Genomic DNA, 15,743 nt, shown 5'->3' on the forward strand with positions numbered 1-15,743 from the left:
TGTGGAGAATCACTCATTTGGAGGACTTTTGTACCCATGTTTTATAATCTTAGATATGTGTTTTTATTTTAAATTATTGGAAGTGGAGGGAGTGCATAATCTTTTCACAGCTACTTTAATCTGAACCTGGACATGAGGAGAACTGATCTTACTTTGGGGAGTTCACATTCACCAGAAACGCTCTACAAGCAACTTTTGACTGTGGTATGCAAATCTCACACAAAGAACTGGGTTCAGTACACTAGTCCCAACAGCTGGGGCCTCTGTTCCTTATCTAGACCCCCAGCAGGTGGGACCATGAAGAAAAGCATCTCCACTAGGTCAGTGCAATCCCAGGAACATTTCTTGTTCTATAAAATGCTTTATATTGTGACCATGTCAACAAGCACTCACAATTTTTGATCAACACATTTCACGTGTAAGCTAAATGTCCTCTTCAGGGAGTCCATGGTTCTTCAGCAGCAGAGTTTAGATCTTGAACCAGACCTTTCCATCACAAGGCTATCACACAGGCCAACAGTGTTCAGAACCTCTTGGCAGCTGAAGGGCCGTTTAGGGTTTATTTTTATGCTCAGGAACCACATGCTTACAGGTGGACTTGGGTTGAGACGTGTAGGTGATGAAGCTGACATCCAGTCGTCTACCTTCTGGAACCATAATCCGCCCTCCCCCCCCCCCCCCCCCCCCCGCCCAGCAACCTCTTACTGGGGATCCTGGCATTCTGGACACAGGTTAGCAATCACTATGTTGAACACCATTGTTTTTATTAACCCGTATCGCCAGTTGACCAATCACTGCCAATTCTGGCCAACACAGTGTTTACATTGCAGAAACGTGTTCTTTACTTCCCAGTCTTTTTGCAGTCAACAGATGAGCAGTTTTTGAGGTCAGAGACAGTCGCGGCATGCCTTTCAGGGATGGCTCTCGTGTTTGGGATTCACCTAAACTGTTTGCTGCATCCATGAACATCCCACAGTCAAGCTAATATTGTTGGCTCAATGTATGAAAAGCACCCAACATCTGTATGGCAAATAAAGCTAGGATCAGGGCGTAAGGACTGCTCACTAAGAAATCAACTTGGAACCATTCCTCTGTCTTGGGGACTCCGTTTCTGAGGCAAGAACAGCCCCTCCATCAGGACCCCTCTGATGAGAGGAGAGAAAGCACAGCTTTGATGAATTAGCTTTGTCATGCGTCATCCAACGCTCTTTGTAACTGGAAAGGTTCTCTTCTGCTTTCTCGCAGCTGTTGTACTTTCTGCTGAGCGCCGTGGGCTTGACGGTCTGCGTGCTGGCCGTGGCCTTTGCTGCGCACCACTACTCGCAGCTCACCCAGTTTTCCTGCGGAACGGCTCTGGACGCCTGCCACTGCAAGCTGCCCTCCGTGGAGCCCCTCAGCAGGACCTTCGTGTACAGGGATGTGACGGATTGTACCAGCATCACGGGCACTTTCAAACTGTTCTTACTCATCCAGATGATTCTTAACTTGGTCTGTGGCCTCGTGTGCTTGCTGGCCTGCTTTGTGATGTGGAAACACAGGTACCAGGTTTTTTATGTGGGTGTAAGAATGTGCTCCCTCACGGCTTCCGAAGGTCAGCAGCAAAAGGCCTAACGTTCTTGCTCACAGGTGCGAGAGGAAACAGCCCACTGACTAGCTGAGGTCAAAAAAGAGAAAGAGGAGGAAGAAAGAGAGAAAGAGAGAGAGAAAAAAAAAAAAAAACCCAAAACCAAAAACCAACATTTGACAGTAACTAATAGTCACTATTCTAAATGAATATTTTTGTATTTTTCATGAAATAAAAACATCTTTTCAGGTTTCTATAGTATTTTTAAAAACTCTTATAGAGAAAATAAGATCCAAACTGACTTTGGGACAAAGAACTCGGAACAGGGAAAGAACGGCACACATCTCTCCTTGCCGTCTGGTGTTTATTCCTCATATAGATTTCCCCCGCTTTCTGAAAGTGGAGCATTCCCATGAAAACTTTCGTAAACCGAAATGGTGTAAAGTGAAGAAGCTACTTCCTAGAAGCAGAAATCTTCAGCTCTCTTTCGGTTAGCGAAAACTCGTGCTCATGTAGCTATTTTCCGAGAGTGGGGAAACCTGTCCTCATTCTATTCATCATTTGTATAATCTTCTTTCCTGGGAGTTCAGTTTATAGTGTGGACTGGCATTTTAGGCCCACTTGCTAAATTTTGCCGTCTTTTCCAGAACTTCCCACCTCCCCCCATTATCTCCACTAAGTCTTGGAGAAAGGCAGGGGGTGGGGGGAAAGCTGAACAGCCAGGTTGAGTTTCTCTATTTTCCCTGATAGAGATGTCTCCAAGGCATGAAACAGCTTGAAGGAGCAGAGTAGAAAAGGAAGACTTTGCACAGGCTAAATAATTATAAACACCTGGGCTGGGGCCGAGGCCTTTTTCTCCGCAGCTCCCTTAGTTCGGCTCTGCAAGTGGATCCCTTACTAAACGCTTTGGATGATTGTCTGCTTCTCAATAATTGAAAGTTGGTGGTAGTTGTATTCTTAATGATGTAGAAGGCTCAAAAATAATTACATTATGCTTCTATTCTATCATCTAAAACAAATCATTAAAACTAATTTCTACATAATTGTTAATTATAATTATGCTCTGAAGCCTACTTAATGAGCCCTGGCTGTACTTACGTAGCACCATCAGAGAAATTACTCTCACAAGAGAGGAGGCTTAAAGATTCTTTCTTCTGAAAGCCAAGCTTTACAACGGAGAAGAGAATTTTTTTTTTTTATTAATAGCTCAGGTTAAAAATACTCATTTAAACAAAAACAAGAGCATTTGTAATGGGCAATGTTTGTACAGATAGCACATTTGTGATATGTTGTGAAGTATCTCTCTTGGCAGCTAAGTCCTTTGGAGGAAGATTGGGAATGCCGATGCGTTCCATTCATAAAAGTGTATCTGATAGGTAATCCTGTTGTTGACTTGTGTCCACAGTCCACCTAGAGACTTCAACTCCTGTTCTGAAGTCCTGATTTGAGCATCTGCCCGTTGACTTGGAAGGTAGTTTTTATTTTAAGTTACCACAACTTAAAAAAAAAAAAGCACAAGTACCCTATGGTGGGAATCTTTTCTTTCTTTTCAAGTTCTGCACAATATCCATGTTTTAAGGACGGAGCTCAGAATGCAAATGCATGCAGCATAAATGTTATCTAGATCTTTCTCTACTAGCATGCTCTATTGAAATCAGAGATTCAAGATAATAATGGAGATGAATTTGCCTCTCCACATTGCCTATTGATAGACTCCGCTAGTCATGAAATTCAAGCCTAAAAGAAAAGCGTTTTCTTGTTTGCCTTAGAAGATAGTCCAACAATCCCATTGATTGCGACAGTAGTGTCAATTTCTACACAATATAAATATCCAAGTAAAAAGAAAAACATTAAGTCGGTTAGTTGGAGGATTGTAAATAGCTTTTATGTCCTCCAGATAAAACACCTGATTAACAGATGTGAAAACCTTTTTTATGTATTGACTTGCTTTAAAAATGGCCTTCCTACACACGAGCTCAGGCCAAGAATTCACATTGGAGGGATTAGTGGAAAAGACTCTGGGGCAGAGGTTTGATCACACACAGAAACTACAGCGAGAGAACACCAAGCATCCTGATGATGACCTGAAGAATACTCTGTGCGCTGTTAAAAAAAATAATACCGATAACTGAGTCCATTCTGATTTGGACAGTTTCCTACACAAAGAAGAAAATGGCCACGAATCTGAAATATTGTAGCTGTTCTGTAAAGAGTGAGAAACTCATGATTTAATGCTAATTGCTGTGAATCAGGCACCACTGGAAGCACACCCTGACTTCCTTCAATGACTTTTTATAGCGAACACTACTGGTTTTATATTAGAAAAATTAAAATTCTACACATCACCAAGGTGCTCAATGCTTTACAAATGATTCACAGGGTATTTCAAATGGTAGAATAACTTTAGCTTATGTGTTTTCTTTTTCCAAATGATGCCACCAGGCAGGACTTACGTAAGTTTGATAATAATCAGGAAATATATACACTATACACACACACACACACACACACACACACGTAAACTGGGGATTTTGCTATTGTGTAACTAAATCATTCTTAAATCCCCGAAAGAAAAAAATAAGAATAAGTGAAAGAAGGAACAAATAAATAAGACAGGAAAGAAACCAAGGCAAGAGTCCTGTGCTGTGAACTCCCCGAGTATTGATACGTGTAAGAAATGTGTTGCATGAATAGCAAACTGCTTTGCGCTGGATTTAAAGTATTTTAAGGTTGTGTTTTGCAAATATTGAAGTTACAATAACGGCAACAGAAAAGGAACAGATACACAGCTTTACACTTAGCAAAATGTTACATTTAAAATCTGACAAGGAGCCAAGATGGTGACTGTCTCTTCTAAACCATAAAACAGTAAGATTTGCGCAATCTTCCTCCTCTTCCACCTCCTTCAGGAGGATTAAATGAATCAAGACTTTGGAAAGAGGGGGAACTGCCGGGACTTGGCAGTACTTGAAATAGGAGGAATACAGCAGCCTAAATGTACAGACTTTGTAACGGAGCCCACTCGATCGGTCTGTGCCTTCACGTGACCGCCATCTGTGCCTCCCTCGCTCTGTCCAAATTTGTGGAGGCAGCTCCTTGGAGCCGAGCCTAAAAATATAGCTACGCCAGGCCCTAGAAACTGTAGTCAAGGAACAGGCCTGACTCTTTTCCCTCTTTGAGTCCAGCGTCTACATGCTCTCTTTGGAGGGGTTTCCAGCTGCAACGGCAGTGTGTTCGGACAGCGAGGACCCGTTATATGGGTGTTTTCTATTCGCGGCCAGGACATCCGAATCTCTAAACGCTCTTGTATTTCCCCTCCCTGCATGCGTTGTATCTGGAATACGGTTATAGATCTTTAGTAAAGGGTGGGGTAGAAGGTATCCAAGGAGGGTTCTGGAGGACAACGGTGGGGCAGTTATTTAATCAGAACAAACTTCGAAGCTGCCCTGAAAAACCAAGGCCACCTTTCCGTTTTCTAGTGACTGCTCAGAACTACGGCCAGAGCGCCATTAATTTCCGTCAGTCGCGCTGGCTGTCAGTTTTTGCTACACTCCAAGAACTCTGTCATGTTTCGGGATGCACACTGAGTCTTCAGGACGGTGTTAAAAAGAGCTGCTGGCCAAATAGATTGACTCCCAGTGGAAACATTTGTTTGGCTGAAGGCTCAGTGTTTCAGCCTGTGAAACGGATACCTTGATTCTTCTCTTCTGATTTTCTAGTACTTTATTATCTCGAGTGATTATCCCCTTTGAAAATATTGATCTGCATTTTGATGTTGTGGTTGCATTCTTCTGGCGTTGATGAAACAGTGAATAGAAAGCAAAGTGCTTTCCAGATGTTTGAGGTGGTGGGTTTTCAATGGGATGCACATATGCAGATTTTCTTTGTTAATAAAGTTTTCATAATCTCTGAAAACACCTTGTTTGGATGTGTTTTGCAGTACATCGCATGTGAACTTGTATACCTAAAATCTCTCAGATGAGTGCTTCAAAAATCCGGTTTTGGGATAGATGAGAACTAATATTCATTTTGACTCTTTTGTTCCGGTAACTGTCTCTATTTTGGTACACGGCACCCACTGTGGAAGTCAAGGTTATAAATGCTCCCCGGGCCGGAGAGAGCCAGAGCTGAAAAAAATCTTGCAGCAAGTACTCGGAATGCTGATTCTTAATTTATATCTATTAATGTCAAGTAAAGCTTGGCCTTGAGAATGGAATACATGTTTGAGTGCCACATGGTCAGTCATATCCTACATTTAATTATACAGGAAAACAGACGGCCTAATTCCTTTTCAAATCTGAATGCCAGGACTGCTTCTTCTGAACTCTGTGGCAATTTAAACAGTTGATGGTACCGTGCAATGCAGCAGTTCTTTCTGTTTATTTGAGTTAGAAAAGCTCGTAGAATGGGAAAAGAACAGAATCATGACTTAGGACACACTGTCTGAGGTGCATTTCCTATCCTTAGTGTTAGGGCTGCAGCCCTAGGATGGAAATCTGACGGCCGCTTTCTGGCTGCGTGACTCTAGACAAACCATTTCATGTTGGGTTTCCTCATTTGCAGAGTGGAGAAAAACATAACTGGGGAAAGTTAAATGAAATAGCACTTCGCAAAGGGACTTGCTCAGAGAGAGCCTAAGAAGCATTTGGTTTTTTCCACCCTTAGCTGGTTTCTGCATAGCCTGTGTCGCTTCTCCTGTCCCCACATCCAGCTAGAAACGTGGCTCTGCTTTGCTTATCCCCTTCTGTGACTCCCTTTTTATAAACCAAGAACATTATCAAAGGGGCCGCCTACGGAAATTCTGCTTTTCAATAAGGTAGCACCAACTCTTACTGATGATAGAGCCCAGAATTACGTGCTGGCCGGATCCCTATTTGTTGGTTTAAGCAGCTGGATGTTTCCCAAAGATGACCATCTTTTCTTGGCTCGTCACCCAGAAAGAAGTAGAAGCTGAGGCATTTCTCCTGATTTTCATGTCACTTCAAATTTAGTTTGATAGCAGTGTGTTTAACCCCAACATTTAAAAATGAAACTTTATTGAGCTTTCGTACATTATCAGTCCCCTATATTTTAGGTTGTGATGTACAATCCCTCATTTATTTAAAAACCAACTATCAACCACCTTTGGTATGCCTGACTTTGTGGGTCACTGATTCTCACTCGAGAATCGTAAAAAAGGTCTCTTTTTGAGCATAGTCAGCAGATATCATCTGGAGCTTCAATTTCCAGGTTGGATATGAGAACACTCATATGAATCTAAATTCTTGAATTTATTGATTTGGAGTTATTGAATATATATACAGTCAGAAATCTACTTTCTCCCTTGATAGAGTCTATCTCTCTTTGTAATTCATAATAAATTGTTATAAATTATTTTTTTCATTTGACAGATTCATCTTTTATTAGTTTGTCTTTAGGAAGTACAGGACTAATATTGGCTATTTTACTTCTAAAATTCAGATTGTAGGCAAATAAAAATGAAACTAGCGTACGGGAATGCCAGCTTGAAGACAGCAGCTCATTCTTCGATTTCTTTCCAACAAATATTTATATATGTTTACTGATCCCTTCCAAAGCATAGGTTCTTAGAGAATGTCTTTTTTTGTTGTTGTTTGTTTGGGAAGGTCATCAGAAAGATCCTGTCGTCAAAGGGATGTGGGACATATACTCATCTGTTATTCTTGGGAAAAAGCAGATACTAGGGCCGTAATCCAAATACACAGATTTCAGCTGAGATCTGAAGTCTTAGTGTTTAGCAAGGTTCTCTGACTGGCGCAGGGGGGATACGGAGGCCTGCAGATTCATCGGTGGCACCTGTGCTGGCCCTGCCCCTTCCACACAGAAGCTGGCTGGAGAAGGAGGCAGAAGCTTCTGGGGGGTGGCCTGGCCCTACCTGCTGCTGCCAGGAATTGTGGGGGCAGCTTGATTAATGGCCGACGAGGGAGCTGAACAGTGAGATGTCCGTGGGCAGTTCCGGGGTCTCTGCACCTGGAGATTTAGGACTGCGCCTCTCTCTTGGTGGGGTGCTCTGCTTACTCTTTCTGCCCAGCCCCCCCTTTTCTCAGCAGCCCGTACTGCGGTGTCTTTGCCTGACCAGGTATGACTATGGGGAGCAAGAGGGTGCCTCTCAAGGACCACAGGGGGCCGTGGCACTTCGGAGCAGAGAAGATGCCTGTCATCTCATGCAATCCACTCCCAATGGGTCTCCCTACATCTTCCTAGGCATGTGTTTTGTGGACCATTTGGGGACTCAGGGAAGGCCTGAAAGTGGTATGCTGGCCACAGTGAATGATCAGAGATAGAAGAAATAGAATCTGAAAATTATGTGATGAAAGTTGTCACTAGACTCAATGGATTTTTTTTTAAAGATTTATTTATTTATTTGAGGGGGGGAGGGGCAAAGGCGAGGGAGAGAATCTCAAGCAGACTCCCTGCTGAGCATGGAGCGTGACACAAGCTTAATCCCCTGACCCTGAGATCATGACCTGAGCCAAAATCAAGTCAGGAGCCACAGGCGCCCCTCAATGAATTGTTTTCAATTACTCTTTCACTCAGGATAGAATTCATGTACTCTTACAAAATAAACAATGACCCCTCAGGTACCTTTTTGGGCAAGAGTCAATTTTTAGGTTTTATTAATTTTTTTTCTAGATTACAATTGAAAAGAGAGAGAGAGAGCTTACTTTATTTTAATATACAGAAACTTAGGACCAGGGCACTAAACATGTCTATTTAACTAATGACTGGGAACATGCACTCAGGCTAATACGGGGAGGAACGACATCATCAACATATTTGGGGTCCGGATGAGGTAATCACAAGTGAAAAACCTGGATTCCGTTTGGCCTAGCTTGGGTTAGAGTAAGAGCAACCACCCTGGTGTGACCCTCACACCCACCCACCGCCAGATTTTAAAATTGCTTTGGACAGTTCTGGATAAAGTGACCAAGAAGGCCACCTCCACTTCTGCGATTTATATGTCTTTTTCTGGGCTCTTTCTACCCTTCCAGAGAAGAGACTGCCGCCCCTTCCCCACCTCCTCCCACAGCAAAATCTGCCCCTCTCTGATCCCTTGTCCCATTTCTATGACAGTCAACTCAGGTATTGTTAACTCAAATGCTGGGGGAGAAAACCTTAAGTGGGAGATCCCTATAAATATTCTTTTCATTTTAACAGGATTTTCCTAAAGATCAGAAAGCTTTTCAGGTCCAGAAAAATGAGGCATGATGGGGGGAGGGGAACCTGCCCAGTAGTCCTTCAAACCCAGTCATGTAAGTAGCCACCTACTCTGTCTGACCAGAAGAGTCATCGTCACAGAGCTGGTGAGACTTGGAGAACATTTCCCAGTAGCCCCAGCTCTGGCTGTGGCTTGGGAACCTGTGTGGGTCTGCAGCTGAACGGCCTGCTGGTTCCAGCTGAGCAAATCTCAGCTCAAACTGGTTGAAGGGAAGCATCCAGAAGTCTAAGGGAAGGGGTTTTTCCCCCCACCATTTCAGAGGGCATTTTACTGTGGAAGGCAGAATGAGTAAAAAAAAAAAAACCCAACAACAAAAAAAAAACAAGTGGGGGGTTGGTGGGAAGAATTCATGCAGCACCTCCCTGCCCCTAGTGCCTGGCTCCCTGAGCATGACTTGTGACAACTCACCAAGGTTGACTAACTTTGCTCAGACCCCCGGGCTTCTCTATTCATCCCACACAGAACACCCTCAGAGACTGGCTTGGCTTCACACTGCTGCCCAGAAGAGGACGTGTCAGGGAATAAGTAAGAAAAATGCTCATTTCTTGTTGAAAAAGTCCCAAATTGTAACTTAACAGGGTGATCTTTTTTTTTTTTTTTCCAAAATGTGCTTTTCCCCCAGAGTCCTTGAGCACAGACCTGCGGTTTTCTCTCTCCTGGGTTTTATAGTCTATCTGCCTCAAGCCAAGAGACTTGGCTCCGCTCCCCCTGAGTCAGAGTCTCGGCTGGTAGCTGAACCCAGGAAGGCCTGGCCCCACATCTCTCCCTGGAACCACCAGACCACACAGCCTCCTGTGCTCAGGCCTTTGGCTGGGTATCCTGCCTCCTCTTTGTTTGGAAAGAGATGTCTTACGTAACTGCACAACCTAGTAAATGCTCCATTGTCTTCCACTTGGGACAGCTCAAAATAACCCATTAGTGACTTATGACTTATCACAAAGATAGAATCTCACCCACACAGCCACAGCCCCCATGGAGCAGGCCTCACCTATCTTACTCAGGTCAATAATCAACAAGGAGACTTAATGACTGTTGTCTTTGGGGGAATCATAAGTTCAGGACAAGGTGCAGGAAATACAAAGCCTAGTTTATCTATAGGTCACGGTACTCTGCTCTAGCAGCCCATGAGAGTCATTTGTAATTCAAGATCGAGACAGGCTTACACAATGCTGATCGGATGATTCTTTTGCTAATCTGATTTTGATAAACAGCTGATGAAAATGGAAGGTGTCTGGTCATCAGAGGAGAGATACCCAGGCAGGGAAATCAGTTTCTCTTCTCTCCTGGGGCGGGGATTTATTTCGAAGCTCCTGTTAAGAGTCCATAATGCCAAGAACGGTGATCACTGCCCTGAACCTCAAGAGCCTTCTAAGCAGAATGACAGAAACCCATTGGGTAAGGTCTTCTCTTCCATCTTATTTTCTATGAATCTCTGATTAGCCCAGTTGGGAATTCTAGTAATTACTTTAAGCTGGCACCTCTAGAAAAAAAATATACCTCTTAGGATTCAATTAAAAATGAAAAGAAACTCTGTCTGCCTGGTGTTGCCAAGGAGTTTTCACTGTCTAAGGCAGGGGTGTAGACCAGGATGAATAAAACACTCTGCGTTAGGTGACATTTCCATCTGGTTCGGCTGCCAGAGCAGCCCTGGGGAGAGGAGCTGGAGAGAGATGGGGGCCAGCCTCCTCCAGTCCGCTCTCCTCCCCGTGGCTCTCAGAGTCTATCAAGGATCCCTGAAGATTCTGCCTTATTTCTTTCTGCGGCAGACATTTTCTCATCTGGGACCGGCGACGTGATGAGTTTCAGGTGCAGGCACGTTTCTTTCCCTGCTCCGTGACAGGTGAGCCTTCGCCGCGCGCTCAGAAAGGGCCGCTGAACTTGAAGTGCAGCCATCTCCAACGGCCTTTGGGAAGCATACCTAGGACGCATGGAGGGAAAAGGTGAGGGGCTGTCTCCCCTGGCCACGGCGGCCCCGGCCACTTCCCTTAACACCTCAGGATCACGTACCGAGCCACCAGGTTCCACGCCTGCAGCAGCCAAACTGAGCATGTGCGAAATGCTGCTGCGCTGAGCTCTGCAGCTCTGGGCTCGCGTCTCATCCTGTTCCGCGAACTGAGTCGGAAAAAGCCGCGAGCGCAAGGGAGCTTCCCTGCCGGCTTCCCAAGAGCCGCTTCCGCAAGGATCTCTGAAGCCCAAGCTTCCTGCAGAAGCTACTCGCCTCCATGACAGGGCAGAAATTGAAGGCACGTAATTTGGAAACCGTACCAGCTTTGAAATAGTAAGAATAAATCTTTGGTTTCCTATTGCTGGGAGACAAGGTGGAGTTCAGGTCGACCTCAAGTGAAAAAATTGGGTAGTTGCCATTTTATTTGAATACAATCTGCGTTCAAAAATGGGTGGGAACTCTATACTACAGGAACAGCTCAGAAGGCAGTGAGTGCCTAACATAGCTCACGGAAGTGCCTTTACAAATCCGTTTTCCTTTTAAATGCTGACATGCTGGGGTGCGGGAAAGGGGGGGCACTCAGTTTGTTAAGCGGGTCTGACTGTTGATTTCCGTGCAGGTCATGGTCTCAGGGTGTTGAGATCAAGCATGTGTCGGGCTCCGTGCTGGGTGTGGAGCCTGCTTAAGAGTCTCTCTCCCCATCTCTAAAAAAAAAAAAAAAAAAAAGTAATAATAAATTAATAATAATAAAAATTTTTTTTAAATGCTAACTTGCTGTGTAGGAAGGATTTCCTAACCATGAAAGTGTAAAGTATGGAAGATTACCAGTGGAACTTGTAGAATCCCTATCTCTATAGAACATTAAATAATTTTATCTTAGGGTAATTAATAAAATAGTACATAACTCTTTTCCTAGAATGGTTTCTTTCGAACCCTACCTAAAAGTTGTAGGAAAAACAATTCTTCCAACTGGAATTCATGGGAACTTACCAAACCAAGAGACTTCTAATTGTGTTGCTGTCCTTTCTTACATGTCCCTCAGCCTCTTCTATGTCTAAAAATACTTCTGGCTTAGGAATTTTGGAGACAGAATCAAAAATAGGGAAGCTAAGGGGCCAGCCATAAAAACTAGAATTGAAATATCAATAAATTATCACTTCAAGTTAGCAATAAAAATGCAAATTAAGGGGCACCTGGATGGCTCAGTCGGTTAAGTGGCTGCCTTCAGCTTGGGTCATGAGCTCAGGGTTCTGGGATTGAGTCCCACATCAGGCTCCTTGCTCAGTGGGGAGGCTGCTTCTCTCCTTCCTGCTGCTCCCCCTGCTTGTGCTTGCTCTCTCCCTCCCCCCCCCCGTGTGTGTGTCAAATAAATTAAATCTTTAAAAAAATACAAATTAAATTGAAAAATTCTTTCATTATAGACTACATATTTTAAGCACATACATGAAAATAATATGCAAAACCATGATCCTCTTTAACAGGGCTTGGGAAATCTCGGAACGATATTTTAAGGACCCTTTGAATTCAGTGTTGATATATGTTTGAGAGTCCATATATTATGGCCATTAAGAATATGGTTTTGGAACCAAACTTGAATCTTGGGGCTACGTGGCCTTGAGCAAACCGCCAACTCTCTTTGTACCTCTTTGCCTCAGTTTCTTTGTCTGAAGGATAATCATAGGTATGTGTGAAGAGTGAATGAATGGATGATTATCTCTAATAGATTTAGAAATGGTGCCTATGATTAATGCTATCTATGTAAGTGTTTGATGTTGAGTATAAACTGTCATCAAATTGAAATTCAGGGGCACATTAGGAAACCAGGAAAACTGGTAACCTCTAAAATTTCTAGAGCAAAGCACTTTGAAGAAACACACAAATTAATAGTCTCTATATTCTGGATCCTAAGAACAGAACAGTAATCCCCCTGCTTCTTGTAAGCACGAAAAGTATAATATAGATAATCTTTTTGTATTTGTTCCTCAGCCATGATCTCTACTCAGTGGGCAAACTGGAGCAGGGCTTCAAAGCCCCGGCATTGGGAGCCCCGAGTCTCACTGATGTGGGGCTGTGACATGGGGGCCAGAATAGGATTTTTAGGGCCCCAAGCCATCCTGTGGGCCTCTTCCCTAGTCCCATAGATACAGGGGACTATAGGTTATAATGAATACCTCATGTAGCCTTTAAGGGACTAAGAAAGTAACAAAGAGCGTTGAGTAGTGGGCCAGGCACACTGAGGAGGACAAACCCACCATTTCTGCTTTGGAGATGCTGGCAGGTTTATGAATTAAGTGTTTGCACAGATATATATGGCTTTAAACCTAGCTGGCAGAGTCATTTCTTCGTTCCACCAGCAGAATCCCTGCCCAGCACCAGGAACTCAGGCTCTGTGTAGGGGTAGGATTTTGGTAAAATCCTGGTAGGGACCTCTGTGTGAAAATCTAGAATGGTTCAGAGCAAATTGGGATCCTTGAATTTTATGGATCCATGTCCAAATAGCCAAGGTCAGTACTGGAATCCAAGAGAGAAAACCTGTAGAAGACTTGTCCAGAGTTGTTCTCGGCAGGCCACATTGCCTGTGCCAGAGGCCCCTGGGGCCGGTCCCAGAAGTGGGCTCAAAATGCAGGCCTCCTCTGTCCAAATCTAAATGCAGAGTTCTATAAATTGACATCTTGGGTACTCCGAAGAGCTAAGATAGACGAGATTTGGATTCATAGCATGCCTGTGAATTAAAAATAGAAATTAAACACAGACAGGAGCAACTATCCTGCTGGAGGAGAGGTGACTTTCTTGCCTTAAGGAGAAATGTAATAGGATCTCATCTGACCACAAGCAGACGCTCCAAGCCACGCCCATTGCTTTGACAGTAGTAGAACTCTGACGTCAAAAAAGAGACGTGGCCCACACCGTACTTGACCCCAAACCACCTCCGCTTCTGCTCCAAGGTCATTCGCTTCCCCTGCTTTTCTTACATGCTGAGGAAGAAACACCACCACCAGCGGGAAGGGACCAAAGAGACATTAGCATAGGAGCCCTGGGACATCTGCCTGCAGCTTTTTGTATTCCTCCTGTGACACAACAGCAGTTCTGGATGAAGACGACTTGGAAGATTAAAGTGACTCCAAGACCGGCACGAGGCTTGTGTGGAAGCTTAGGATTTACTGAAGGTTCCCGTACTCTTCTGTGAGAGCAGTTAGGCTTCAGGCGGATTTTTAAATGAAATTATCAGATTTGTAAATGTTTTTTAGAGATAATATTTCTCTTCCAACCCCGGATTATACTCCCATCCACACTTAACCTCTGTGCATTTCTCTCCCAGTGCAGTCATGGCCCTTGACATAAAGCAGAAGGGAGAAATATTTTTCTGCTCTTAAGTTTAAACTTTGAATCTGGTTATTTACAGTCAGAGTTATTTATTAAATTTGTTTTAATGTAATAAGGAAAATACAAAAAAGGGAAAAACATGTTTTACAAATCTCTTAGTTTGCTCCCAGATCTTTCCCTCCATATTTATTTCTTATTTTAAAATCATCGTATTAGAGCTGGAAGGAATCCTTCTTGTCCAACTCGCTCATTTTATAGAGGAACAAACTGAAGCCCAGATGAGGGTAAGCGACTTGCTCAAGGTCACGTGACTCAGTTTCTCTCTCTTTTTTCTTTTTAATGTAAACATTTGGCTCAAGACTGGCACAGATTTCCTTCCCGATTATTTTTCTTTATTCTTTGCCATATGTATTAATATATTTTACTGTTTGGGATCTGCAATTACACACACTCTTATTTCAACAAGTTGAAAATCCCTGCTCAGTATTCTTATGGAGGCTAGGCAAGGTCAGGGACAGGGCGAAAACTCCACATTCATATTCCCAGTGTACTCCAGGACATTTCTTCTGTGCTTTTTTAAAAAATAAAATAAAGTAAAATAAAAATAATTAAATGAAATAAAACAAAACTTACTCATCCTCTCTCAACCTCAGTGACCTTGAAGAAATGGAAATAGTGAAATGAAAAGGTGATTCATGGTGACCCAAGAGTTTGAAGAAGAGTAGCTCTACGTGTGAGTAGGAATACTGAGGGGACGGCCAAAGCAGCCACTTTCTTTGAAAGCCTGCATATGGTGGTGATTATATGACATTGGTGACTGGAATCCCCAAGGGAGCTTCCTGTCTACCCTGGTTAAAAACAGACTCTAGAAACGGTCAGATTGCCTGGGGTCCAAGTCTAGGTCTTACTACCATTTACTAGCTCTAGTCTCTTGGACAACTTCCTTAACTACTCTATACCTAAGTTCCTTCATTCATAAAATGAGTTGAATAAGAGCACCTACCTTATAATATGCTGGAAAGAGTACCTGGAACATTCTAAGGGCATAATCTATGCTTATTATTATCATTATCTATTATCAACCCTGTTTCCCAGCCGATCTGAAAATCTGGGCCGAAGATAGGAGAGGAGGGAACTTGTTCTATTATGTTTGACCAGGTACTTAGGAAAACAACACAGTCATGGCTTGACTTGATAATGGAAAATCCTTTTTCCTATTACTAATGTGTAAATTTCCTAAACTATTAACGTATACATTCAAAATAGAGAATAGTTTCCAGAATGTGCTTTCTTGGAGAGCTCTCCAGTAGACTTAAGACTTTAGATTAGAGTCTGGTCTCTGGTTGATGGAATCAGTCTCGCTAAAATTAGTAGGCACCGAGTTTTCTCACTGTACCTTGAGATCTGTAGCCGGGGACGACAGTCCCAGATGTGGGATTACGTAGAGACTCTGTTCCAAATGCTTCAGGCGCCGGTAAGCATTGGAGAATCCTTCCCAGTCACTTTCCTGTGCCCTTGGTGATGTCCTTTTCAAAGCTGGACCCGTCTTCTGGAGAGATACACACTGGTACATACATACTCTAAACAGTACTAGGATTTCAGAGCCAGCCCTTCCAGCTGCATGAAAAGGTTCAGTGTGCAAGTAATGAGACGTTTCTCTTCTTCATCAGATC

The 15,743-nt window shown here is 43.4% G+C and overlaps 1 protein-coding gene across 1 annotated transcript in view; it reads left to right on the top strand.

Annotated features, from left to right (window-relative positions):
- SSPN (sarcospan) overlaps positions 1 to 3,028 on the top strand; it is a 34,045-nt gene extending 31,017 nt beyond the window's left edge. Inside the window, exon 3 of the mRNA XM_045811774.2 lies at positions 1,246 to 3,028. Within this exon, the coding sequence (XP_045667730.1) occupies positions 1,246 to 1,611 (366 nt within the window). The 3' untranslated portion in view covers positions 1,612 to 3,028. The remainder of the gene's footprint in view (positions 1 to 1,245) is intronic.
- Positions 3,029 to 15,743: the final 12,715 nt, after the last annotated feature.

This window comes from Ursus americanus, chromosome 25 (genome assembly GCF_024610735.1).
Source record: "Ursus americanus isolate L20-20 chromosome 25, mUrsAme1.1.p, whole genome shotgun sequence".
In the NCBI taxonomy this organism is placed as follows: Eukaryota; Metazoa; Chordata; class Mammalia; order Carnivora; family Ursidae; genus Ursus; species Ursus americanus.